Here is a 25,914-nt window from a genome sequence, read left to right as displayed (position 1 = left end):
TTCTCCGATCAGTCATATGTTGCTGCAACTACATGGTATGCGGGTATCGCCGGGGTATCTCAAGCAGTAGGCGACGGTGCAGAACATGAAATCGGGTTCTGTAAATCATGTCTGGACGGCCATCCGGACCCACTATCTAATAGTGGAAGGGTGGGGGCCCACTGAAGCCCTGCGCGATGGGTTACGGTCTCGTTGAATGCGACCAAGGACCTGTCCTTGATTCTTAGACGCGTGGCCAACGTGAACAGGGACATCGAGATTCGTACATCAGTACATCGGTTTGTTTAGCAAGGCAAACTAGTGGCAGTGAAGACTCGCGAGATCAAAGTCATTCTCGATACTCGTACCTTTGCAACTACGCATTCTCATTTCCAAGCTCACGGTCAGGTGCAACACAACATGTGCAGATTTTGACACGTCAGCTACGAAAGGCCGGCCGTTCGGCCAGCCAGAGGGTCTACGACCTGCTTCGCAACAACGATACAGTGTGGCGAGAGTTGACATGTATCTAGGATATCCGTGTATAAAGAGTTACTTATTCGTATTCAAAATCTTGGTCTTTGCTCTTCACCTCTGTCACCACTTGTACACGTTCTGAACCGTTCACGATCTTTATCATGAGCAGGTTCGTTTCAAGTTATCCAGTCATCCGCGCCTTGCTGCTCAGGCACCGCCAGCACAATCTCGAATATGCAGCCGTTGCTCCTTTTCAAACGGCACTCAACACCCTGTTCCAAGCCAGAGATGGTTATGCTGTCAACATTGAGCAGTCCGTCGACAAAGGCAGGGCAAGAGTTGACTTGTTGATACAAGGTCTTGACTACGACCATTTTACACTCTACATGATGATGGTTGGGGAAATGAAACCTTCGTATAAGTCTCCCGAGGAAGGTGAGACTCAAGTCCTGAAAAGGGCACGAGAAGCAATAGTCGGACACGGTCTGGAAAGGATCTACGCGTTCACCACCCTAGGAGAAGGATTCCGATTTTGGACCGTGTCGGCGCGAACAATGACACTGGAGCCTCTGGGCAGCGATACTCCCCGCGGCAGCCACACTGCGTACATACCACTCGATTCCGCTGAGGGGGACTGCATTGTAGAGTTCAGCAACTATGTCAAGCAGAACCGGCCACTCCGCGAGGCACCTGTTCTCCCGAGCCAGGACTTCTCAGCGGCGCCCGAAGATTTCCGTGGACAGGCGAGTCAAGCCAATCACCAAGAAGAAGCAGCATCTTTCATGCCGAACCAGAACTTCCCGGTATCACCCCAGGAATACTACGACCAAGGCTATCCGCCACCAGAGTCGTCAGTCCAGTACGAAACAAACAATCCAGTCACTTCTTTTGCAGACTCTCAACTCCAATATGACGCCAATCCGGAGGATCCTCAGGGACAGTCAATGGAGATTGATGACGTATTGGACGATCCTGAGGATGAGCCCACAGCTGGTCCGTCTTATGTAGCTGGAGTTAGCCAAGAACCGAACTATATCCAGGTTACAATCACAAGGGAGGTACATACTATCCGAAGTGACAAGTACCTTTTCCGGAAACGAAAAAGAGGCAGACTCATCATCACCAACAACGAGGATTGGGAGAAGAAGAAGGTGGATGGAAAGGAGGTTTGGTATTTCAAAGAAGATTCAAAGTACTGGGGCTATAAGCCTAGATAGTGCTTCGCTCTTATTCCCCCCCTGTCTTTTTTCTACGTCGTTTCAGCATATAGCTCATATCAATTGGGAGTGTTTCAACAGTTTTATTCATTTTATGGCTCGGTTGTTCTCTTAACCTGCTGGCTCAACTCCAGGAACCGTCTTACTTTCGGTAGGATGTTCAACACTCCTTCAAAATCAATAAATCATCTGTCTGTCTTACCTGCTAAGTCGCCTGCACCTTCGCCAACGTTGTCAGCTATCACTCGCGCCTGCATCTAAGTCGAGGCGAACGTGTCTTGCAACCACTACTGGTGGAGCATAAAATTTCGTTCTGTTCGTTATGCTTAAAAGCAGTCACTAAGTCTACAATATCCGTTGGTGAAGAGAAAACAAGTTCAATATTGATATGGGAAGGTTCTGGCAGGAGTTAAAGTCCAGCAACCTGTGTAATCGCACTGCTTCATGTCGCACAGAGATGGGAGTACTATTCGACTGTATGCAACAAAAAGAGCGCTTCTCATGAATGCCGGCCTTTTTCAATGAGGGGAGGGGTATACATGTATTTTTAATAGCATGCGCAATTCCTACACTGTATGGGATTACTACATATCTTGTTTAGTTGTCACACCCGGCTCGCAGCTTAGAAAAGAAACTTGAAGGCTGGGCCATCTGAGACAACTCCACCGCAAGCTCAATTTCTTTTTACGAGACACTAGCATTTTTCTGCCCACTCCTCGGTTTATAACACTGGGAAATCCGTGTCCCATTTTACATTCGGCCGTCGCTCTCATCCAGTCACCAAAGTCACGATGGCCACCGCTTGCATTTCGCAGCGGTGTGGCCTCTGCGGCTTCAAGATTCAGAAAAATGATAGGATCGTTGCTGGTGAGTCAATATTTGTTGTCTTCCCGTAATCACGTATTAACCAACGTAGTGATGAACGACGGACGACAGTCGGGTGAAATGTCCTACAATCTGTCGATGACTGACCAATATGGTGCAAGTTTCGAGGAGTGTCTTGGTGCTTGCCCTCATCGAGGCGGACGAGAAGTAGGCTGCCATGCCATGTGTGCCAGTCTCGTCCCCTTAGCGTCGCGTGCATCACTACTCAAGGTGTTGACATACCAATACGAACCTTCGCCTTTTGAGGTTACCAGGCGCATGAACTGGTTCCATATACAATTCGCGTCAACATCACCGATTTGGAGGCATGCGAAACCACACTTGCCCCAAGAACTCCGTTCTCAGATTGCGACGCACCTTCTTCAGGGTACCGCTCTGCGCCGGTACACCGTGGCATGCACCCGCATTCTGCCGAAGGATATGGAGAGTGGTAGCTCTCGCATCCGCGTCTCAGCCGAAATTTGGGCGCGTTTCATTGATTTTGAAGGAGTCCGGTATATTTCGTCCCTGAGCAATTCACCCGACGATGATCATGCGGAGTCTATCTTCGCGCCCAACACTGCTCAGGCCGTTGATTCCATCTATGTCGCCGAAAACCATCTGGGCGCGATGCAGGTACTGTTCTGCAGCTCCGTTAAGGCTCCAGTTGTAGAAAGACGACAGGGTCTTTGGTGGAGGATCATTCAGCTACGGGGTCGTTGTCCGGTGCTCGTTATTCAAACCGATGTAAGGGCCTTACCACTTTTTTCCAGGTACAGGACTAACGTGCCTCAGGGTGTCAAGTTGCGTACCATCATGGTAGAAAGCGAGGAGGCCGGCTCGCATTTGACTCAATCCTTGTGGTCTGTGCCTCCGTCAGAACCCCTTCGGCTAGTTCAACTGGAGGCTCGCCCGCCGGCAGCTCAATTATCAATGTTAGCTTGTAACGAACCTGGCATAGCCGCGTATTCAGTTTACTGGAACTGCTCGATTATGTTGTTACACGCTCATATCCCTGGAGAAGATCTCACTTTCTATGAAGGCTATCAAGAAGGCATTTGGTTACATTTTCCTCTCAAAACAGGAGAAAAAATATCCGAAATCTGGAAACACGGCCAAGTCGAATCTGACCTGGCCCTCATTGTCAGTGAACCTGCCTGATAACTCAAGATAACAAGAGAAGTATGTTGACAAGTTCATAGCTCAAGACGAACCATAGCCGTGTTGCTCTTTTTGGTCCTCAATCCATATCGCAGCCACTGCCCCTGCCGACCTTGATCGACCTTCCACCTCAAGACAGGGGCAGCCGGTTTTTTTTTGAGCACTCCCCGCTTGGGGTATGTAGCCTCTATTTCGAAACCCCTAAACCAGCGCCTCCTACTAATTCCTCGCTCACTCTCCCAAAACCTATGTCTCGACAACCAAAATCCTTCTCTGAGTCTTACTTCTACACGACAGCCGATCTTGACGACATTGAGATGATTGTGCCGTGCCAGCGCTATATACGCGGGAAACGACATATCATTGGTCTGCTTCTTCAGTTTCCTGAGGGCCGCCAGTCTTGTGTTGGCCAGGTTCGTCTTGATAGCTTGGGAGGTCCTCTCCGAGCGGACGGCCATCAAAGCATATGGCTCGGCTTCTCTAAAAGTGACCACAGACCGTTCGTGTCTGCTGTGGTACTTTCAAAACCAAGAGGCAACGAAGGCATCTCGTGGCTTGAGATACAATTTTATGGCACGTTGGAATGGTGGTTTACCTTGAGGCAATGCCAAGTGTGTTACATGGGAAAGTCGAGTCCACCTACTAGACTTTGATTCGGGGAGCCGCGCTGACAGGGAGCTGGTTATTAAACCAGAAACAAGATATGAGCTAGACACTGAGGGGCATGGTGACGTACAGCAGTGTTTTCTTTTGCACAGCAACAAGACGAAGTTTTGGCGGCCGTCAGGGCACGATGATGTTGCGGACAGCATGAAATCCTCGGAGCGGGTGCGCAGACGAACCGGCGGATCAGTGCGGGTGGATCCTTCATGACTTGTCGGAGGTTGCGGTGCCAAAGGGCCTGCGCTTGGTGTTGATCACCGAGCTGTGAGAGGGTTAGCTGTACGGGGTTGTGGGGATGTCACTAACGGCTGCTATTTCTTTGCGGTAGAAGGCTACTGACCCGACTATCAGCAGATAAGGAGCTGCTACAGACGGCGGACGGTGTGCCAGACATGTAACACTGGTACTTCCGAGGTTTCAGTGCGTTTTGGCAACCTCCACGAAACATCTCTCCGGCTTGGCACGGGCTGTTAGTGTCATGCTAAGGAGGGGCCCCAGTTCCCGCGGTTTGCCGCCGCGCGCTGGGGCAGATTAGCTATACGCTAATCAAACCCTTAACAACGCACATTTTCCCCTCGATTCGAGCCGACGATTATTCAACCTAACGAGCCGCCGCCGACTTGACATCGCCTTCCGCAGGCTAGATGAAGTCTTCCTGGTAGGGCAGGAAGCAGAGGTTCCATCTAGCCTCCCGAAGGAGCCGGGCGAACTTCATTCCCGGCGCAAGCGGCACTTCCGGGCCCAAATTGAACACCACCGATCGACTTTTCGACTTCGCTCCCTCAACACCTTTTCCCCTCAAACGATCGAAGACCCCCTCGAAAAGACAAACAGACACTAGGGTTGCTGTGTATAGCCACGGTAATACACGGCTGTGCTTGTTACAGAGCCTAACAGCAAACCCTACAACCTATCCTCACGAGGTTTCGCCCCTTGTGGTTTCCCTCGTGGCGGTATAACCTATCACGATATGCTTCGGACGGCTACTGGGACGTTGTGTAAACCAGCAGCCTGCGGGCTCTGGGTCGAAGGAGAGGAAATACCGGCGGAATCGCGGTTTAGGGACGACCAGAGCACTGTCTCGGGCAAGCCAGCGGCACCCAGAGACAGCTCGAACACATAGTTGCCTCTAGGCACGACTTGGAGGACGATTTGGACTGTATCTAGTGGTAGTTATAGGCCTACGGCTCTCCACGCCACATACCCTTCGGGAGGTCTGCCGCAAGGGCGGTTGCGCTCTTGCCGCCATGGCGTAAAATACAACAACAACAACACAACAACAACAACAGTGCGTTTTGGTGAGGGTGGATGGGATGAAGATCGAAATCGCTAAATTACGAGAAGGTTGCCCTGAACTGTATGCTGTGTACATTGGACAGTGGAGGTTTGCTGTGGTAATAAATGATATTTTGTAGGAATCATGAGTTGCATTCTTAGATGGTGGTATGTCACCGGGGCGTATTATTTCTTTAGACAAACACAAAGTACTTGAACTGTGATGGGCTGCTTGGAGAAGGCTATGGGTGGCTTAGAACCCTCGGCCTGTTCGTTTCGCTTGATCCCGCAAATGAGTTATCCGCAGATTCGTCTTGCTGTTCAACGCCCAAGTGCTGGTCATATTCTCCTGTTGATAGTACAGAGACAATCTCCGACTGTGACAAGTGAGACGGCAGCTGGTCGATAACTGAACAGATCTGTTTGTAGTGTGATGGCATCCAAATCTCGTACACGTTCTTCGTGAAGTGGTATACCGTCCGTTTCCCCTTGCCATCCAGAGCAGCAAAGGAAAATTCATGGATGGGATGGCGGTAAAATTTAGTGTCCTTGCCATCAATCACCACATAGTGTCCATAAATTCCTACAAGCCGATGGTCATGCGAAACTGAAGACGCCGTGACTCGACGATTGAGTTCGTCCTCTCGCTTCACAAGCCGAAACAGTTCAATAACAGCCCGAACAGCAAACGTCATGCTATGAGCATTCTGTCGCTCCGCGGTATCTAAAGCTGCGGCGCCGCACTTAACCTCGCACGTCAGAAACGGAAAATACATCATGTACGTGGCCATGAAGAACGACTGGTCCCCATCAAGGAAGTTGCCGATGAACGGTGAAAGCTTTTCAAGCTGGTCGTCGGTGAACGCTTCACGTCTGAACCCCACGGAGTAGTCGGGTTGCGGGCGGGTGCCGGTAAGCGGAATAGATTTGTTCCATCCTTCATTCATGCTTTCGATCAAGCAGTCGAGCTCTGTAGCGCCGTAGGTAGCAAGGAGCTCTGCGGAGGGGACAATCAGCGGAGTGATGTCTCGAATGACTGGTGACCAAATCCACAAGCATCGGCCAAACTTTGACCCGGAGCAGAGACTACCTGTAAGCGCAGGAATCGCGCGGTCGTAGATGCGCGTTTGTCACTTGTCTAGTTGCACTGTTCCAGCGTTGACTCTTTGCAGCTATGCAGCTAACATAATTGGGCTTCTGGCACAGGGCCCCATCCCAACTGGCTTCACAAACTGCAGTCTGCGACGCGAAACCCTTGTCCACTAACTGTCCAACGAGGTAACAACCAAAATCGATGTAGGAAGCGGAAACCACTAGGCCATGCTGTTATTAGATAGACCTTCCAACCTGACTATATATAAGGGGATCCCGCGTGGCTCTCTGCTCTATAAGGACGTTCACACTGGAATACGTAGAGGTCTAGTCCACCAGATACTACTCTGACTACTATTCCCGCCTTCGGTATTCTACAGCATGGACCTACCTTCCGTTCTTCTCTACAGGACTGTCCGGGTAGCAGTGCGACGACCCGATGGAACTCTTATGACAACGGAAGGTGAAGAACAACAAGTCTTATATGTCCACCAGGACGGCACCATGGGCGGAACAGGTCGGGTTGCGATGTGCCTGATGCAACACGAAATGATGAGCATTCGAGCAGAAATCATTCGGATCTCTGCCCACCCCGTGTGTAACTACGTCTGGAAGGTCAGAACCGATCATTGGAGATTGTAAGAGCGCCCTCTTAGTTTTTAGTATTGACCTAATGGGAAGCAGACAAGTGAAATTCACGTCACCGTGGCAGCCCTTTGCTCAGATGGCTTGGTTCCCGTCTACTGAAGGATCTCGGTGTACAGCAACTGCCTGCTTTTCTCGTTATCCCGGCGAGGTGGCCGTGCGGATGGGTCCGTCAGGCCGGGTGGTCGGCAAAGCTACTCAAACTCTCATCGCCGGCCACGGTTCGCCCACCACCTGTTCAATCTATATCGATCACATCATGGAAGGCGACTTGATCGTCATTTTCCAGCCAGATGACCCGACTTTGGCTCCTGTGCTTTCCCAGGCGTGCACAAGACCACCCGTCGAATGGAATACAGAGGCTATCCAGTCAACTCCCGATTACATCAACCACACTTTCAGCATGTCAGACCAAATCAATACAGTCGATACAACTGAAGCGGGAAGTAACACAGACGTCTGCTTCCCACTTCGTAGCAGCAACGGCTCTCCTTCTGAACTACAAGTCGGCTGGCAAAATTGCGTTTCACATCAATACCAATCGCCATGTACAGATGAATCCAGTTCGGCTTCGGAATCAACCCTCGACATGCGCTCAGATGGTCCACTCAGTGCACAGTTTGCCACCATGAATGAGGTTGGAACTCAACAGGATGCTGTTGATGATGGATGCATTATCGTCAAATTTTTGCCTTGAGCCGATGAATGGGGATTCATGGCTGGCAAATAACGCCTTGAGGGAGATCTGTTGGTTAATGAACCGTTAGAAGTGGTAATTACTGAGTTGTCTGTTGTATCTTATTTGATATAATTGTCCTTGAATGATTAAGTCGGATGCTACATACGAACCTCATTCCCGGCGAATCAGCTAGGCACCCGCGACTTTCGCTGATATATCGTCTCAAACTCCTAACCTCGTTAACTCGTAAGACTATAAATAAGTGTTAGGATACTCTTACCTTGACAGAAGCAAAGAATCTCGTAACCGCTTTGTCGCCTCCGAGCTCATCTACTCTACCACTCTTCACCCGGGCTGCAACCAGTCTGGCCACTACCTGAACGTATGTAGGTACGCTACGGGACATGTCTTCGTTGGTGGTCTTTGGATTTTGCACTTGGGCGATGACAACTTGTAGCCACCGTTCAATGGTCGACCATTGGAGGATATGACCTCCAAGGGCTAAGGTTTGCTCACCATGTACCCGGAAGACAAAGTGGATTGTGCCCGAACTGAAGAAGACCGTCTGGCCTGGCCTGAGAATGACATATCGCCACCGGCCACCGGTGTAACCTTGGGGGTTGACCATCCAGTCAGTCCGTTCTTGAACGGTCGGGCGTGACATCCAACCGAAGCCGAAGCGTCCTTCTTGGGAGGTGATCCACGTTGCAAGACCATGACTGTCAATGTGTGGTGCTGTGTTGTGGCCCCCTTCTGATAAAAGCGCCCATTCAAGAACGTCTCTCCACTCATTCCATTGTTCCCCTGTCGCAACTGCCCTCTCCGCACGACTCCCAGTAAGCACCATGTCTCGGACGCGAGGAAGCAGTTGGCAGTTTTCCCCAGTCAAGAAACTAGGCAAAATAGAGGGAGGGAGCGGACTGCGCAGGTCAAGAATGTTCCAGGGGTCATTGGTTTCCAGCTTCTCTAGAAACCGGTTTCTGACCTGACTGAGTTTCTGGCTTTCAAATGAACTGAGTGAGGAGCTGCGAGAGGGGACCTGCACCGAGACAGATCGGTCAAAATCTTCCATACGGCGGAAGAGCTCCTCGATTGGACGGTCTCGACCATTCCATCGAAATTGCTGCTGGCTTTCTGTAAAAATTGGGACGTCCGAAGACCCCGACTCAACTCGGCTTGTCGCTTCGCCTGCGGTACAGAAAAGGGCGTCAACCTCGCCACAACTCTCGTCCGTTTGAGGTTGCTGGGCTTTTTGGAGGATGTTGTAGACTAGTTTATCGGCTTCTTCGCCGTGGGTGTTGAGAAATGACTTGTTTCGCGCCAACCTCTCCTGCAACCCCGCGAGCACTTGTTTGCAGTAGGCCTCGTCGGCCATCTGATCGTGCATTGGCCGGCGGCCCATGTCTCTTGACCCGGTCCAGTGTGTGTGTAAGCCACCAAGTCGCGGTTTCTTAAAGAAAGGGGTAGGCTGGTTGATATCGGGGAGAGAGGCGGTGCGCCGTCGAGGGGGTGAGGTCTTTAGGGAATCAGAGGGATTCGCCAGTAGCGGTACGTTCGATTGATATCCCACAGATTTGCCCACCTGATGATCGGAAACCATTACGGATTTGGCGAAGAGCTGAAGATGCCGGTGACAAAGTTGATTGAGGTTGGACGAGTATACCCTCACCAAGTCCGCGGAGAAGGCCAACGGGTTGTCAAGAGATGCAAGTAACGTTGATGGCACTTCGGGCGGACAGCAACGTTGAGGTACCTTTGGGGCAGCAACTGATATAGCGGTAGCGTGCTTATTCGAGATTGGGGTTCCACCGGACGGTTCTCGATAGGATGACTGTGTCCGTGGCCGGAGAGTTCTCTCTGCTTGGGTTGGCTTTTCCTGTGTAGCTGCTGCCTCTGGCGAATCATAGATATCTGCTTCAGTGTCGGCCGGTTGTGCAGCGAGGACTTCACTAATAAACTCGCTCACAATGTCGCCTTCCGAGGCAGCTTCCGGCACGACTAACGAGTGAGTATCGTTTTCGGCTGATGCGACGGCGAACTCCTTCCCAACCATGAGTCCAAACCTGTCGAAGCCAAACCCCTGGGGCAGGTCTGTATCTGCGAGCTTTTCGCATAGAAGGGAATGCTGGCCACGGCCGTTCTGTTTCACATAGGCCTGTTTGTATGACCATGCTTTGAGAGTGTCCAGATCCCTCTGCTCGATCGGATTAGCTACTAACTTAACGAGACGAGCTCCAACACGTTGGTGTCGTCCAAGCATCACCCGGTTCAGTTTTATCGCAGCCTCGGCCCATTCGGGAACGGCTCGGGCTGCCGTGCGCAGCACCTTGCAGTACTTCTCTCCTTTAGAAGCCCAGTGGTAGTGCTGGACCTTGTCGAGTCCCCAGCAACGGCCCACCTCCGTCAGGGCCGACAGACACTTGTACTTGATCTCCATTCCTTCGTTCGCTACACCTACGAAGCGCTCCCATACTGAGATATCGTCCTCTCGGGAATTTGTCGGTCGGCTTGATGCCTTGTTTCTGCTCTTTCTCCAACCATGATACTCAGCGCACTCGGCAAACATAACCTGATCGAATGCAGCAATCAGATACTGCAGGCTTGAGTGCTGACTAAGTAGATCGTCTCGTGTCTGTAGGCATAGCCTGTATTTTGTCGCGTCGTCCTGGCAGAGGCGAATCTCGCGGCGAAACCGGTCTATTTGCTCAGCCTGGCAGGTGTCGAGAAGTAAGGCATCATCGCTGACAGTGGTCAAGTCCAAAAGGGTTTCGAGCGGTTGCTCGGCGCTAGTCGGTCGTTGACGCAGTTCGGGTAGGTCATGTCGTATGCCTGCGAAAGAATCGTCCTCAGCAGTACTGGCCATTGTGGAGGCTCGGTGGATGGAGTGGGTGAACCACACGGGCGCCGCCGCCGTGAGATGCTTCGATGGCTGTTTGTGGCGACAGGGTGAAAGATAGAAGTTCCTTCATCATCTTCCTGCCTCAGGTGAGAATGAAAGACCCACAATGTCAGGTCGAAATATAACTTAACAAGGTGGGTCTATTCTTCCCTTTTGTATTAACCAATCACGTCGTGGCCTCATGCGGATTGGCAAAAGATCCGGCATCTCCACGGCCCTCGTCGTGGACCCCGGATTGCACCACGCGAACCAGAGCGGTCCCGAGCCGGATCCCGGGCCTACCCTCGGTTCGGCGGCGCCAGATCTGCTCTGTAGGCCGTTGCCGCAGTAGGGACAAGACCATTGAGACTTTTCGTGAACGTAACAGGGGCATAGTAGACTGCAAGCTTAGAGAAGTCCTGTGTGATGGATTGGCATGTTGTTTGGTGCTGATGAAACTTTGCGTGAGACGCGTGAGAACAAGGTACGGAATGCAGTGGGGGAAAACTCAGCGGAGGTATAAATTATTGGTAAGTAGAGAAGCTTGTGGTGAAATGCCTAGGGCACACACACAATCGTGATGTTAAGCCTGGTAAGCTCGCATCCCTGCCTTCAACTTCACCTGAGGAGGCTGATAATGCGCCGTCTCCTTGGCGTGACATCAGAAACTTTGCATTTTAACCGAGCTGCGCTCGATTTTGCTCAAAGATGTCAAAGCCAGTGTTCCTGCACACGGTACGTGTCCAAACCGAAAGAAAAAAAAAGACACGAATCATTGAGGGTGAATTGCCGCTCTTCAAACCAATCTGGCGGCAACTGATGTTCTGTTGCATCCAGGATTGGTTTGTACCGTCGGGGTTGGAGGTGCCCAGCATGATGATTGCAAGTGATTAGCCACTCTTCCTGCAGGAGGCCAACAGCTCCGCACCCACTTGTAAGCTTGCTTTTGTGTGCCCGCAGCACAGACACATCAGTGGAAGCAGATGGGATGCAGTAACGCAGCATCCAAGAGTGAAAAGGGAGTAGGATAAAAACCCCGGGTCCTCCTGTAAATTTCACGGAGTCTTTCGCAGCAAGCCAGCCCGTTTCATATTTTGTCCGGCTTGCAAGTTACCACAGCCATGGCCGACGAGGTCTTCCACACAATCGACCCCAACGGAGACGTGTTGCTCATCCTCCGCAGCCCAAACGCGCCGTTTGCGGTTTGGAATGTAGACAAGGGAACCGAATCTCTTGCGTCAAAGCGGATGTAAGAAAATTCTTCTTCTCGTGCAAAGCTACCAGGACGCCCAAGGCAAGGTTGATCTGACTTCTTACAGAGGCTGGGAACAGGCTGTCTCGGAGCCCTCCGACCCTCCACCGCCGCCGGATGATCTAGATGGATCGGAATTTGCAACCCACAGCATCTCGACGAAGAAAATGAATAAGGGGAAGAAGATGAAGAAGAAACCAGGGGGCCGTGATTCATCGCTCTGCATCACCATGGCATCGGGCTCGACCTCGACGGATGCCCTGTCCTGGTCCCAGAATGAGTCGCAGCAGCTATCAGAAGCTGAACCGCCCGGCCCACCGCCCCCAGACCCGCCCGCAGACCCAGAGGAAGAGCCCGCAGAGTCAGGAAAAGAGCCCGAGATCAAATATCTCGTCTCGTCGCGGCATCTTACGCTGGCATCAACCAAATTTGAAGCCGAGTTCAAAGGTCCTTGGATGGAAGGCTCCGTGAAAAACATTGACGGCTATTACCCCATCAACGCGTCGGACTGGGACCCTGATGCACTTCTAATATTGATGAGAGTCTTTCACGGGCAAACGAGAAGTGTTCCACGTCATATTGGTCTCGAGATGCTGGCAAAGATTGCTGTTCTTGTCGACTATTACGACTCTCCCGAGGTCGTTGAAGTTTTTGCATCCATCTGGATCGGTGTGCTCAAGAATAAGCTTCCCACCCAATACGGCCGAGACATGGTCCTGTGGCTCCTCATTTCACACGTTTTTCAACAAGACGACATCTTCTCCCAGATGACCAAGATAGCGGTCACCCAAAGCACGGGGCCGGTACCGACCCTGGAGCTTCCGATCCCGTCGATCGTAACTGGTGAGTTATTTTGTCCGGTGCACTCTCAACAGGAACAAACTGACCGCGAACAGACCTGATCGACTGGCAGAGACAAGAGGCAGTCGAGTTCATCTTGAAGACTCTTCAGACTCTCTTGGAGGCTTTCCGTAAGGGGTCGTCTGGATGCAGCTTTGAATGTTCCAGCATGCTCCTCGGGGCCTTAACCAAGGAAATGGATAGGCACAAGTTGTTGAATCCAGTCCCGAAGGAGCCATACACAGGGTATTCTATCCTCGACACCGAGAAGATGGTGAATAATTTCCACTGCCCTCATTGGAATCACCGCAGAGATTCCTATTATATGGATTATCCAGATAATTCGGATTCATGTAATCTCAAGATAATCATATCGACTCTCTTGAAAACTCAACCCAATGCGGCCATGGAAGGATTCAAGCACTCGGGGATCCAGACGCTGACTCAGAGACGAAGCCCCAAGATCGAAGAAAAGAAGGGGAATGCTTAGGTTGGGACATGGACTGCCACATTCCCACTTGATTGTCGAGTATACAGATAGCGGAATTTACTCTTTAAGCCTGTGTGATCTTGATGAACAGAGATGGTGACTTCGTTTTTCTTGCGAGGTAGGTTGGGCGACAGGATGTCCGAAGCACAGTTTGTTAAAAGGCCACCGGACCATTCGTATGTAAACCCTCTTTCACTGGAAAGTTGCCAAAATCTTCTCTCTGACCTCTCTAGCCTGCAACGGTGGCCCGGCTGTTGGGTCCTGTGATACCTGCGAGAGATCAGTCCCGATGTGGAGTGCAGCGTCGCCGCCGCCATCATCTGCGGATAGTTAGGGTGATGATGCTGCGCTAGGGTAACTTTGAAATCGTATACCTAGCAATTATGGATGTGAATTGAACTCAAATCAAAGAGTCTTTAATGATAGTGATGTGAATCGCACTCTGAATACACGCACATGTCCTGCAGCTTCATGTAGGTTAGTTGGTTAAGCAGTCGCTGTGTGGTAGGCCTCTCTCTGCCTGCTGCAACGCGCCCTGAGCAGTGTGCGTCTTGGTTAGCCGCCATCAATGGTCTTGAGCAAATTGCTGAGGATAAGACAGGAAGCGCAGAGGGGCAACGGGTTAATTTAGATACTTGCACCTGCCTGCGCAAGATTCACATGGGTGTTGCAGCATGATGTCATTGCAAGGAAATGTCGAAAGGGGGCAGGCAGCGTCCAGAATGCCAATGCTTGTTTGCTTGTTTGTTTGCCACCCAAAGGCCCACTCACACTTCCAACCCAGTTTGCCCCACAGCGAATCCCGGCTGGCAAATCAAATCTACGATTTACTACAGATGCCCTTTACGAGCTGTCACTCTTGACTAGCTCCCTGCAACGTGCTACAACCTCCGATCTTTCCTCAAGCTCCATTGGGTTGCCGGAATGATGGACCGGGGCCTTGGGGCTGTCTACTTTTGAGTATCCATCGTCACCGCGATGCTGGGCGTCATTTTCCTTGGCGGCGGCCCTTGGTCTGCGAGTTGGAGAAGAGGGGTGGCTGGTCGGTGCACGGCTTCGCCGACTGACAAAGTCCGGGGGCGTTCTCATCACAGGAACAGGGTACGTTCTTTGCTTCAAGGTACCAACATTAGCCTTGAGCGGTTGCTCCACAATCGCACTCACCATTTCTGTTTTGGTCTTCGGCCACGATGGCTCATTCGAGGAAGTGTACTCGTAGTGTTTATGCATCCGACGGACTTGAATGTATACGTCTGCGCCATATCGCTGCCTAATGTGGTCACATCGCGATAACAAGTTCTTTGTTGCCTTGTCAAAATTTTCGTTGGTCCTGTCTCGCTTCTTGAGCGGGCGCTGATTCAGAGACGCCATCCTGTGACCGTCGAAGCCTGTGCTACGCCACAATTGTTAGGATCGTCTGATGGTCATTACTTATACATCTTGGATGCACCAAACTGGAAAATGGTAGAATGATCTTAGCATCGTGATTGTGCTGGGCCTCAGAATGGCTGTTGCGCTGGAGTACGCCGTAGTAATCGTCATTCTAGACCACTCTGTGGTCGGAGCCAGAAACCGAAGACAGAAACAAAAACGGCCTTGATCCATTTTGATGTCTGCGGTGCTGCTGTACCGCAGCGTCCCCGGGATTCTAAGGAGCCAGTACTTTCGCCTGTTGTCAGCTTCAAGGTAAGCAGATTTGGCACACTGCGTTAGTAGCTTTTTGGCCCCATACACTTGTTCTCGAAGCTTCTGTGGACTTTTGGTGCCGAGAAATAGGTGATCCACATATTCTGCACGAAGGAGCCGCATTCGTTGAGCTTGAAAAGAACGTGCACCAAACCTGTAGCCAAAGCGTCCTCGAGGCGGGGTGCTCAAAGCTGACGCTCAAAGCGGATGCCAATAATGGGTGTTCAAAGATGGCTGGGTACATACGGAGTGATTGGGCGCCACTTCTTGCTGTAGAGCTGGAGGCCAGCCAACCTTTGCCAGAATATGATTGAGTGCTGAGGCTTGTGACAAGTTCCCCAAATGAGGGTGGATGCTACTCAGGTATTCACCGTAGTCATCAGTACCAAGGGCCGGCATCGCAGGAGAGGATAGCCAGGAAACAAGCATGAGTAAGCACATCATAGAAGCAAACCCGAACCTGCCGTTCGGCTGTGACCAATTCAGCGGCCACTTCCACTTGAAGGCTTCACTTACGGTGAGGATAACGGCTAGGTACTTTAGTATACTTGACGGATTATCAATAGTTGGAAAAAGTAGCTGCTATGTGCTCTTAAAATCCGATAGATGCTGCGATTGTATGTGGCGTAAGTTCCTCTAGGTATACTCAGCATACGCTGTACGCACGACATCTGGTGCCCCATGGTACCAGTGTGGACCACAAGATGCAGTGTCTAGCTTACCCGGCTGGGTAGCCGTTAGACCCGACTTTGAGGAATACACAGTGCTTGTTCAATTGTATACACACTATGAAGGTGATGTTCCACATCATCAGCCTACCGTGTTGCCCTTCCGTTGAGGTTGATTCTAAACGTTGATTACATCCAAAAACGGACCTATCCGGACCCACACTAATGCTTCAGATATGGATATACAGTGCAGAATCATTGCTTGAAAACTGTCTAGGGTCTCTCCGTAAAGACAAGTTTCCTTTTGGCGCTGGTACAGTGCTGTCTCGCACGGCTGTATCAGAAGCGCTTGGCTCAATGGTACATATGGGCTTTTTGGAGCCAGAATTGGCTATTGTGTCAGCAGCATCCCGACAAGAAAAGCCGCTGTTGGATTACCTACCGACAGTCTAAAGTATCTCCAAATCTGAGACAAATATATACACTGTGTACATCTGCACTTGGCATTTGCCAAAATGGCTCACTGTATGCAAATTGTCTCGTACGGTTCCAGCAACAATTAGTCCACTCGTTCATGGCGGGTAAGCAATACCGTTTCCGTGACAGGTCCACGCAGCCTAAACGGTCCGCCCCTCAATCGGACGGTTCAAGTCAGCGCAGTATTGTCATCGTCTCAGTTTCCTAGGCGCTACACAGTGTCTCCAACGCGCATCAACCAAAGCCCATGCCACGCCACACAGTCGCTTGTTGCCTGTGCGTTACACTGGTCATGCGCCACGCTGCGTGTTTGGATGGAATGATAAGCGACTCTGAGCATTAGACTTGGCGGTAAGAACTTAAGTGGACGTCTCTAATGAACGTGCAACCAGAAATAGAGGTCCAGTCAGCAACAGAAATTGCTCCAGAGCCTATATGCCCGGGCTGCATTCGTTTTGACCACCATGTTTTCTCTACCGAGGCGCTGCCCTCAAACGCAAAGGCTTCTGAGTAGGTCATGGACACCAGTTCTGGCTACGTACTCTGGCCAGCTGCCCTGGAAACCCATTCTGGACGCCTCTTCTGGCCAGACAACTGTACTGGAGAATTCAACGGCTGGCTTCCGGTTCTATTCAATGCACACCCGAGGATATCTCGATAAAACAGCCAACCAAGTCCATGTTGACACAGGAAGTTATGGCAGCGATCAACTCGTTTCCTTGAACCCTTGAAAACAGCTAGCATCAGCATGGGGGAGGGATCTATCAGCTCACCAAAAGGCAATTCACCAGTACAGTAGATTTCATTGGTTATGAGAAATCCAAGATGAGGGTATGGGGAATGTGCCATAAACATATGCATTCACAGCTTCACAATCATAAACCAGCACAGGATTATCCGCCTCAGTCATTCCTTGTTGTTCTTCTCTTTTGAGAATACCCCTGGTATTCGCTGTGAGTCATAGCAGGGTTGGAAGTGTGAGTGGGCCTTTGGGTGACAAACAAACAAGCAATCAAGCATTGGCATTCTAGAAGCTGCCTGCCCCTTTTCAACACTCCTTGCGATGACATCATACTGTTACACCTATGAATCTTGCGTGGAAAGGTGTAAGTATTAAATCAAACCATGGCCCCTCCTAGCAAAATCTTGTTAGTTTCTTCATTATCCTCCGAGAACTTGCTTCAGACCATTGATGTCAGGTAACCAAGATGCACACTGCTTATGACGCACTGCGGCAGACAGAGAGAGGCCTGCCTATCTCACAGCGGCTGCCGAACCAACAACTGACATACACAAAGCTGCGAGACAAGTGTCCATCTACAGCGCAGCTTTGACTTGTTTCATTCCGTCCTCTATCGTGACCCTTGAGTTCGCATTCATGTCACAACCAAAATTGCTAGGCATACAATTGATTTCCTATTCACCCCTAGTGCGGCATCGTCCGCTTTACCATCCGCTTCGCCATCCACAGAGGACGACAACGGCGAAATTGCGCTCCGTTGAGATTGATCCGTCGCAGGTTCTGCAGGACCTGACAGCCAGGTCGCTAGCTGTAAGCAAAAGAGGTCAACGCGAAGATTCCTCGCAGCTTCTTTCCAGTGAGAGAGTGTATCTGAGAAGGCTCCAGTGGCCTTTTGACAGGCTGCACTTCGGACATGTGTCGCCGACTCACCTCGCCCAGCGATTGCCGGTTCCAATGACGTTCCAATGCTGTCCATGGACGTCCTCGGACACGTCCCGTCGCGGATACATTCGCATTTGTCGGTGTCGGGTTTGTTGATGATGCATCCCTTGAGGCCGACCTTGCCAGTGCGCTTTTTTGCGTCCTGATGTGTGTAGTGTTGACTTTCCTAGTCGCGTCCCGAGCTTGTAGAGACCTCGGCTGTCCCAGTCTGTCTCTCATCCATCCCTCGGTCAGGGGATGATTTGGGTGGTCGCTATGAGTGTTCGAAGGTGTTCGACTTTGGCAGTTGTCTAGAAACACCTTTGAGGTAGGGAAAGATGTACACTAAGACGAACAACTAAGTGAATTGCACTCTATCTAGTAATAACTAACTCACAACATGCCGAAAAAAGAAAAAAAGGAAGAAGAAGAAGAAGCAAAAGCCACGCGTGCGCCTAGAGAAAACATGGCAAAAGAAGACGGAGCGGTACCAGCCGCGACCTCAGAAAACAGTGATCAGTCCTTCTTTGACCCCATGAACTCCTTAAACATTCCCATCAGCATCTCCATGTTGCGATTCAACGTTGTCGCCATGTTTCTCATATCCTTCATTTCCTTTTCAAGACTTTTGACTCTGTCCTCCAGCTGCTCGGCCACTCGGCTCTCCTGCCCTGCAGCTTCATCCAGGTTCAGTTTTCGCTGGGCCAAGCGATCGTCGATGGACGAAGTTGCCTGAGCGTCCTCCAGGGCCCTACGACGAACGGGGTCTTTTTCAACCTTTGATCGATCATAGTACTGGCTGACATTTCCAGCTTTCCAGGGTGGGGAGATATTATCTCTCACACAGACCTTCTCGATCTCAGCTCTTGCACTCGAAGGACCGAGAACCTTGTTAAAGCTCGTGACGGTAAGGATCTGAATACCCTTGTCGTGGAACTTGACGCAGCAATCTGCGTTCGGGTCTTTGTTATTGGCTGCAATATTCTTACGCTTCGTCTGGGATTTGGTGACCCAAAGCAGCTCTTCGAAGTCGTTGCGATCTCTGTAGGACCACTGAGATTGGCCTTCTGCGAGGTTCTTGAAGCCATCCGTCTCCCAGTACTTTTGCACCTTTTGGAGCCCAATTTCAGAAGCCGACTCGAGACGGCGAATAATCCGTCCGTCTTTTTCCTGCATCTCAATGCACACCTGGGTCCCAAATCCACCCCATTTTCGCACGCCTATGATGAGGGAGCCATCGGCCGCCTTGGCTGTGGTCCACGGATACGTTATGGTCGCCTCATCTGCAGCGGGTTTTATGTCTTCGGCAGTCGCAGTTGCTTTGTCCGTGTTTTGCAAATACTCATCTGCCGTCTCAACAGTCCATGCTTGCGGAAAGTGGTTTCTTTCGATCAAGCTGTCAATCAGTTTCTTTTCCTTGGCAATGGCATTTCTTGCTGGTTGGTTCGTTCTATCCTTTGCAAGGACGTTGTAATTTTCCAGGACCTGGTTGTAATGAGGGCCGAAAAACGACAGAGGAATACACCACCGGTCTAGGGAAACCTCAGCACCGTTAGTGCCCAAAGATTCCTTTTCCGCTGCGTTTGACTTCGATATCTTTGCGTTCAGTTCTTGCAACAGTTTCAGCGCGATCGGATCGGTAGGGTCTTGCCCCAGTCGATAAAGTGTAGGGGTCGCCTTGTCGTAAATATCTGTCACATAGGCCGGCGGGACGGGGATGGCATCTTCAGCCATTGGGGTGTCTTCATCAAGATCCGGGAGCTTCTCCTCGCCGTTCCAGCTGACCACCTCGTCTATATCGAGATGGCTTACACTCTGGTTTTCTGCCGCAATTCGGAGTTCTTACGGAGTTGTGTTAGCACAAGATCAGTGGTGTACGACAAGTCAATTTACTTTCAAAAGCCACCGCAGCATCCTTGTGGTCAGTGGACTTTGCGTGCAACAAGCATCCTAGGTGTCTCCAGGCGGCTATCTTTTCATTCTCGGTGGAGTCTGGTTTGACTCCCAAGATTTCGGCATATGAAGTATCAGAGCAGCCAAGGATACGCTCAATCTCCAAGGCTACTTCTCCGAGGTGTGCATTGGCGTCGCTTGGAGCTCCACCGACTTTGTTGTCCTTCGTCTCCCCCGGGCTGGCTGGGGGAGCTTCAAGGAGCTGGTGCACGGCAGCAGCAATCCTCTGCCGATCAGCTTCGATCCTACCATCTTCGACCGCCGGGGTCGGTTCTGGTGACGCCAGACCAAAAGATTTTAGGGAGCCTTTGGCATCAGAAGGAGTGAGGGGGTTCTTTGGGGTAACTTGATTCTTTGCAGACATGATTGATGAAAATGCTACGATTTGAGTGTGAGAAAGAAGTTTGAGCGACGGGGCCTCCACGGCTTTAAATATCTTTTGGGAACCCAATTTTACAGTACCTACTTCAGGAATTTCTTTTGTTTAATGCGGTAGCTACAGCAAAAGCTGTAATGGGCTTCGCTGAGTGACCAGGCAATCGGGGAGCGGTCACTGACAGAGCAAGAAATGACCACAGCCAGAAATGACCAAAGCCAGAAATGACTAGATGTGACGGAACGGCAAAAATTGGGTTTACCACCGTTGAGCCAGCGGGCCAAAAGACAATGTTCGGTCGGAAGACCGAACCCCAGGCTACTACATGACCGACCCTTGACACCAGAGCTAGAAATGACCAGAGCTAGAAACAACTATCATGCTGTACTGTACATACTACAGTACAGCCAACCTTTAAGACGTAGTACAGTATTGGCTTACACTAGCGACATATTTAAATCTGAGCCCTTCGCTGCAACTTACCTCGAGTAGTACTTGCCTGCTAAACATGCAAAACTCAGAACATCGTCTCATTATTGTTTATGCTGTTTCTGCTCTCAGCCTACCTGTGTTCTTCATCTGTCTTCGTTTTCGCTCATGGCTGTCACGATTGGGATCCATTGTGCGAATTCCTATCCTCAGATATCTCGTTTATCCGACTTTATGTGCCCAATGGAGTTTGGCGGATGTCTTGGCTTCAATAGCTTACCTGGCGTTGAACATCCTCTGTCTCTGGTTTCAGTGTCCTTCACTCTCCGACGCTGGACGACGTGCGGCTGATTTGGCTCTCGTCAACATGGTTTTTCAATATGTAGCATGGCACCTTGACTCACTGACTAATTTGCTTGGTCTTGGATGGCGTTCGATTTGTCGTTTGCACGGCTTGGTGGGCATCATGACTTTGTTGCTACTTATATTCCATTCGATAGTTGCTCAGATGTCTTCCAAGCCGTTCCCATTAGACGTATCGGATAACAGAGGGGCGGTTCTGGTAAGTTGTGCAAAGTCTAATGCCTAAGCCCTGAGTGATCGATTAATCAGAAATGGCAGGCGGCGTCAGCTATCGGAGTTCTTGTCCTTCTTTCTATCCCAGCCTTCAAAGATAACTTCTATGAAGTTTTCATGCGTCTCCATCAAGGCCTGGCAATATTATCTATCTACGGGATATGGGAGCACCTGGCTTTGCAACCGCCGTTGGCGCGCCTGTGTCTCTACGTATTGATTGGCGCATCCGCTCTATCCCTGCTATTTCTATCATGTCTAGTCGTTCATCGCAACGGACTTTTAGGTCATGGCTTCCCTCGGACATCAATCAACAACTCCGGCGACGTCATTATCCTTAAACTGTCGCTGTCACGTCCAGTCCTCATTGACGCTGGACAGTCAATAAGTCTTTGGGTACTTACTCCATCGGCGAGACTTCGATCCCTCTGGCAAACCCACCCTTTTGTAGTCGTATCGTGGTCCGACTCGCCTCTCGACACACTTGATTTGTTGGTCGAGCCTCGCTTGGGGCTAACTCAGAAATTTCTCCAGTTTAGTAAATCGCAGAAGGCTCAGAAGACTTGCCTTGCCCTCTTTAGTGGTCCACATGGCACAAGTATTCCAGTCACCGACTATGATGTTGTCCTCATGGTTGCTAGTGGCTACGGGATCGCAGCGCAGCTACCATACTTGAAGAAGCTGATTTACGAATTCAACAGCCGCAAAGCTCGTACTCGCCGCATTCACCTGGTGTGGAAACTGGGCACTATTGGTAAGATCTCAGTGGCTCGGATTATTTGCTTGACTAACACATCGAGAACTGGCGGTTGCTGTCAAGGACTTGCTGGATGGTGCCCTCATGGAAGACACTTTGGATGACGGATACGTAAGTTGTGTGGCAGAAATCATTATTCGGCGGCTTACTCAGGTCAGATCTTGAAAATATCTATATATATCGAGCACATATCTCAAAGTCATGATATAAGTCCTCGGGCTACGATTGTGAAGGGCACTCCAGATTTCGATGCTATTCTTCGCACGGAAGTTGAAGGCAAGTACATCCGGAGAGTCCAGGAAAAAGAGAAGAGGAGGGAGGACATGCTAGTCTTGGGCAAGTCAGCCCTCCAACTTACTCATGCTAGTTCTAATTCGCATAGTGTCGGCATCGGTTGAGGTGAGGCATGCTTTACGAAAGCTTGTTCAGGGCTATTTGGGAAGCAAAGTCGACATGACGGAATTAGATTACCAGCCAGAGATGTAAAAGCATACACACACGCAAACAAAGTACCGCCCGTTGCGTTAGAATAGAGCAGAGTTTAGGTTCCGCGCTTAGCGGACGATGCGTCATCTTCGCTGTCTAGGCCTATCCGAACTTATTAAAATGCCGATGCTTGAGCTCACACGTCCGTGCTGAAAGACATCAGAAAGTTGCAAATGGGATGAAGCCATTTTTGCGGACCCCTATATTAAGCGGATGAATTTCGCACGTAGGGATGTACGAGAACGGACTCATGGGTCGAAAAGGAACAATGTTTTCAAGAGTGAGAGATGAAAGTGAATCCAATGTATGGATTACCTAAGGTCAGGGTAAAACTGGACGAAGAGTAAGCTTGACACAAGAGGTCCTATGGTTTAGCCAGGGGTGATGAACTGTTAGGATAGCTGCGACACAGAGGGCTGCGTACGCAGAAGGGTGCGTAAGAGCAGCAGCGTACGCTGAAGGGTGCGTGAGAGCAGCAGCGTAGGCTGAAGGGTGCGTAAGAGCAGCTGCGTGCGCTGAAGGGTGCGTAAGAGTAGCAGCGTAGGCTGAAGGGTGCGTAAGAGCAGCTGCGTGCGCTGAAGGGTGCGTAAGAGTAGCAGCGTACGCTGAAGGGTGCGTGAGAGCAGCAGCGTGCGCTGAAATTTGCGTAAGAGTAGCAGCGTACGCTGAAGGGTGCGTGAGAGCAGCAGCGTGCGCTGAAATTTGCGTAAGAGTAGCAGCGTACGCTGAAGGGTGCGTAAGAGCAGCTGCGTACGCAGAAATCTGCGTGAGCAGCTTTTCCAAGGCGCCTTAAGTCTAAAGCAGATCTGCGCAAGAAGTACAGTGTAGAGCATAAATCTCTTCCTCTTTTGCATAAGCTTTTAATGTTTAGGAGAGCTAGAACCTACTGTTACTCCTATTTTAAACGTCTGTTATTAGCTGTAGTTGCCTGTTTGCAGACAGAATGTAGAGTTAAAGTGGCTTACGACAGTGCAAGTACTGTAGCATCTTTCCCCTTGAGTGTACTTAATTGTATTTATTTTTGGCTATAGATAAGGGCTATCCTTCCTTTGAAACGCATTGATGAGTTGTGTACAGTGCTAAGCCCTTTTAATTAAGCCAATGTAGTTAGGGCAAATTAAGAGAACTAAAATGTGTTTCCAAGAGGAAGAGATACTGTATATGCTCATGACTGTACGTACTACAGCGCACACACACACGCACACACAAAATTTATTACGCCCGGCGGCAAAGCCGAAAGGGCCACTGAAGCTGACCACAGGTACAGTGTTGAGTTTATGCCTTGTTGAACTCGAAATTGGTATGCGGGATTATCCTTCTGGTGATTCCAATCAAGAGACAATTATGGACCTGCTTGCTAGCACGGTACCTGCGAACGTCTTCACATTACTTTCCAGCGAGAGAAGGACACATCCATTGGGAGCCATGATAAGCGTTTTGCACTATGTTGCAAGGAAAGAGCTGATTGTGGATTACACACAGCGATATCGTCGTGCATAGGTCATTCTGTACCTTATCAGAAAGTGGATACGAAAATGCCCAGGAAAATACCGTGTCCTGTGTAGAAGGAGCCATTTCCCGACTGTTCCTGGCATAGTTCATCAAGCCTTGCTTGTGCATATACTTTGCAGCACTTTGGTGCTCCATGACCACAGCCAGTTGTGGCCTATCCTGAGTCATTTTGGATTAATTCTCGATTGGTTGTCACCCACAGGCCCACTCACACTTCCAACCCAGCTGTGACTTACAGCGATCCCGGTTCCTTGCCAGGGGGTTATTATTGCTTGCGCTCTGAATACCGACGAGTTAATAACTAGGAGTATTGTTGGTAACTATACCAGGTATCCGTATATACGGCGAGGTGAAGCAACGAAGACTCGTTATATTGGTCTACTTATGATATTGCTTAGTGAGTGGAATACAAAGGGAGGTTATTGCCACGGCCGTTAGAGGCCGATATGTAGCCTTCCGGGCACACGAGTCATCCGGCCGGCGGCCGGACAGCTAATGTTCCGACAAGTATTGTTGTAACAACTCTTTTCCTTAACGGCCAAGTCATGCGTCAGCCAACCTCAATAGCTCCATGTAGATGACGTATATATAACAACCCGCCTGTGCCGTTCACTGCTTTTCCCCTATCAATGGGACTATGAGCAAGTGGGTTTTGGGTTTGGTTCAGAATGGAGACACAGCGAAGCCAAGAGGCAAAACTATTGCCCTAGGCTTCAAAACAACTACTTCCTTTCCTGCCACCCGAGATATTCGTAATCCTGCCTAGTCCAAGTCATAACCAGAGAGATCAGCCCCTTCAGTTTTTCTTTATGCCAAGAACGTAAGAACGAATGCTGTGTGCATATTAGCAGCTGCTTCGAAACAAAATGGAGTGAGACCGACCTGGCTCAACTCGTTCGCAGACGATGCAGATGTTGTCGCTGAAAGAAAGCCTACGACATCCGAGTCCCAGTGCTCTGGATCGTCAAGCCTTAGGTTGACACCCTCCTTCGCATATCCTTGCATTAGTTCCACCATCATATAGCCTAGATCGACTACATCTTTTTTGGAGCTCAGCAGGCGACAATTTTCCTGGCCATCTGTACATCTTGATCAGCGCTAGGTTTGCTAGTAAGTGAGGGACCCTGTATTACTCAGCTTGATCCTACCACTGGGGTGGAGCAGAATACAGGAGCAGCTAAGATGGCCGTGCTGCAGTCCCATTTTCTCAAGATAAACCAGCGCCTCAACCACCTACCAACCTATGAGACAAAATTCACTGCCAGTGGGAGGACTAAACAGACCTGCCCTACAATTGCTGCCAGGCGCTGACGATTGAGATAAGGATTTCCAACGGCTTCTTGAAGCGATCGTGGCATATGCTCGTAGACAATGTGGTGGTTCGTCTTGTTGCTATAGATTTCATGCACTGTGACGATGTTCGGGTGTTGAATCGACTGTAGCATCTTGATTTGTTCCGTAGACAACTCCAAAAAGCGGCGAATGTCAACAACGTCGCCAGATATTCCTCTTTTTTCGGCAACTAGGACAAGGTCACCGTCTCCCAGAATTTGCTTGTAGATTTTCTTGTAGGTGGCCCATGGTGACGCCGTCTTGATCAACGTAGTGGCCAACGCAGAGCTCCCCTCTTGTTTAGCTTTGACAAGCCTCAAAGGTTCAATTTGATGAATTTGGTTCTCAAAATGATGCCGAGGGCGCTTCTCATGAACAAGATTGGTCTGTTTGTAATTGCTTGCTTTATCGGACATTGCTGCGCGAGTAAAAAAAACACCAAAATGGTGAGGAGAAAGACAGAGAAAGGAGGAGAGACAGAGAGAAAGGA

At 50.3% G+C, this 25,914-nt stretch overlaps 11 protein-coding genes across 11 annotated transcripts; 6 read left to right on the top strand and 5 right to left on the bottom strand.

Annotated features, from left to right (window-relative positions):
* The first annotated feature begins 241 nt into the window (after positions 1 to 241).
* On the top strand, positions 242 to 1,879 carry CDEST_15620 (uncharacterized protein). Its single transcript, XM_062931775.1, has one exon. It carries the CDS (start codon positions 618 to 620, stop codon positions 1,671 to 1,673), a length of 1,056 nt encoding a protein of 351 aa, XP_062787826.1. The 5' UTR covers positions 242 to 617; the 3' UTR covers positions 1,674 to 1,879.
* Positions 1,880 to 2,340: 461 nt separating this feature from the next.
* Positions 2,341 to 5,975, top strand: CDEST_15619 (uncharacterized protein). The gene is made up of 3 exons (XM_062931774.1): positions 2,341 to 2,540; positions 2,590 to 3,680; positions 3,740 to 5,975. The coding sequence occupies exons 1-3, from the start codon at positions 2,465 to 2,467 to the stop codon at positions 4,349 to 4,351; spliced, it is 1,779 nt and encodes a 592-aa protein (XP_062787825.1). The 5' UTR covers positions 2,341 to 2,464; the 3' UTR covers positions 4,352 to 5,975.
* On the bottom strand, positions 5,872 to 6,769 carry CDEST_15618 (uncharacterized protein). Its single transcript, XM_062931773.1, has one exon. It carries the CDS (start codon positions 6,581 to 6,583, stop codon positions 5,879 to 5,881), a length of 705 nt encoding a protein of 234 aa, XP_062787824.1. The 5' UTR covers positions 6,584 to 6,769; the 3' UTR covers positions 5,872 to 5,878.
* Positions 6,679 to 11,096, bottom strand: CDEST_15616 (Putative JmjC domain-containing protein). Its single transcript, XM_062931771.1, has 2 exons — positions 8,333 to 11,096; positions 6,679 to 8,118 (listed from the first exon to the last, which is right to left on the bottom strand). The coding sequence occupies exons 1-2, from the start codon at positions 10,913 to 10,915 to the stop codon at positions 7,969 to 7,971; spliced, it is 2,733 nt and encodes a 910-aa protein (XP_062787822.1). The 5' UTR covers positions 10,916 to 11,096; the 3' UTR covers positions 6,679 to 7,968.
* CDEST_15617 (uncharacterized protein) lies at positions 6,771 to 7,371 on the top strand. The gene has a single exon (XM_062931772.1). It carries the CDS (start codon positions 7,110 to 7,112, stop codon positions 7,368 to 7,370), a length of 261 nt encoding a protein of 86 aa, XP_062787823.1. The 5' UTR covers positions 6,771 to 7,109; the 3' UTR covers position 7,371.
* Positions 11,097 to 12,051: 955 nt separating the features above from the next.
* On the top strand, positions 12,052 to 13,515 carry CDEST_15615 (uncharacterized protein; the record flags this gene model as incomplete). Its single annotated transcript, XM_062931770.1, has 3 exons — positions 12,052 to 12,179; positions 12,250 to 13,025; positions 13,079 to 13,515. 3 exons carry the CDS (start codon positions 12,052 to 12,054, stop codon positions 13,510 to 13,512), a joined length of 1,338 nt encoding a protein of 445 aa, XP_062787821.1. The 3' UTR covers positions 13,513 to 13,515.
* Positions 13,516 to 14,355: 840 nt separating this feature from the next.
* On the bottom strand, positions 14,356 to 14,883 carry CDEST_15614 (uncharacterized protein; the record flags this gene model as incomplete). Its single annotated transcript, XM_062931769.1, has 1 exon — positions 14,356 to 14,883. One exon carries the CDS (start codon positions 14,881 to 14,883, stop codon positions 14,356 to 14,358), a length of 528 nt encoding a protein of 175 aa, XP_062787820.1.
* Positions 14,884 to 16,762: 1,879 nt separating this feature from the next.
* Positions 16,763 to 18,406, top strand: CDEST_15613 (uncharacterized protein). Its single transcript, XM_062931768.1, has one exon. The coding sequence runs from the start codon at positions 16,808 to 16,810 to the stop codon at positions 17,072 to 17,074; it is 267 nt and encodes an 88-aa protein (XP_062787819.1). The 5' UTR covers positions 16,763 to 16,807; the 3' UTR covers positions 17,075 to 18,406.
* A 1-nt stretch (position 18,407) lies between these two features.
* CDEST_15612 (uncharacterized protein) lies at positions 18,408 to 20,323 on the bottom strand (the record flags this gene model as incomplete). Its single annotated transcript, XM_062931767.1, has 2 exons — positions 18,408 to 19,847; positions 19,900 to 20,323. 2 exons carry the CDS (start codon positions 20,321 to 20,323, stop codon positions 18,523 to 18,525), a joined length of 1,749 nt encoding a protein of 582 aa, XP_062787818.1. The 3' UTR covers positions 18,408 to 18,522.
* Positions 20,324 to 20,843: 520 nt separating this feature from the next.
* On the top strand, positions 20,844 to 22,492 carry CDEST_15611 (Putative FAD-binding 8, ferric reductase, NAD binding domain-containing protein; the record flags this gene model as incomplete). The annotated part of the gene is made up of 4 exons (XM_062931766.1): positions 20,844 to 21,326; positions 21,386 to 22,091; positions 22,138 to 22,205; positions 22,253 to 22,492. The coding sequence occupies 4 exons, from the start codon at positions 20,844 to 20,846 to the stop codon at positions 22,490 to 22,492; spliced, it is 1,497 nt and encodes a 498-aa protein (XP_062787817.1).
* A 2,407-nt stretch (positions 22,493 to 24,899) lies between these two features.
* CDEST_15610 (Putative protein kinase) lies at positions 24,900 to 25,840 on the bottom strand (the record flags this gene model as incomplete). Its single annotated transcript, XM_062931765.1, has 3 exons — positions 24,900 to 25,090; positions 25,241 to 25,325; positions 25,376 to 25,840. 3 exons carry the CDS (start codon positions 25,838 to 25,840, stop codon positions 24,900 to 24,902), a joined length of 741 nt encoding a protein of 246 aa, XP_062787816.1.
* Positions 25,841 to 25,914: the final 74 nt, after the last annotated feature.

Source organism: Colletotrichum destructivum, chromosome 12 (assembly GCF_034447905.1).
Source record: "Colletotrichum destructivum chromosome 12, complete sequence".
Lineage (NCBI taxonomy): Eukaryota > Fungi > Ascomycota > Sordariomycetes > Glomerellales > Glomerellaceae > Colletotrichum > Colletotrichum destructivum.
Note: the sequence above shows the minus strand (reverse complement) of the source record. Positions and strands in the feature narration are given on the sequence as shown.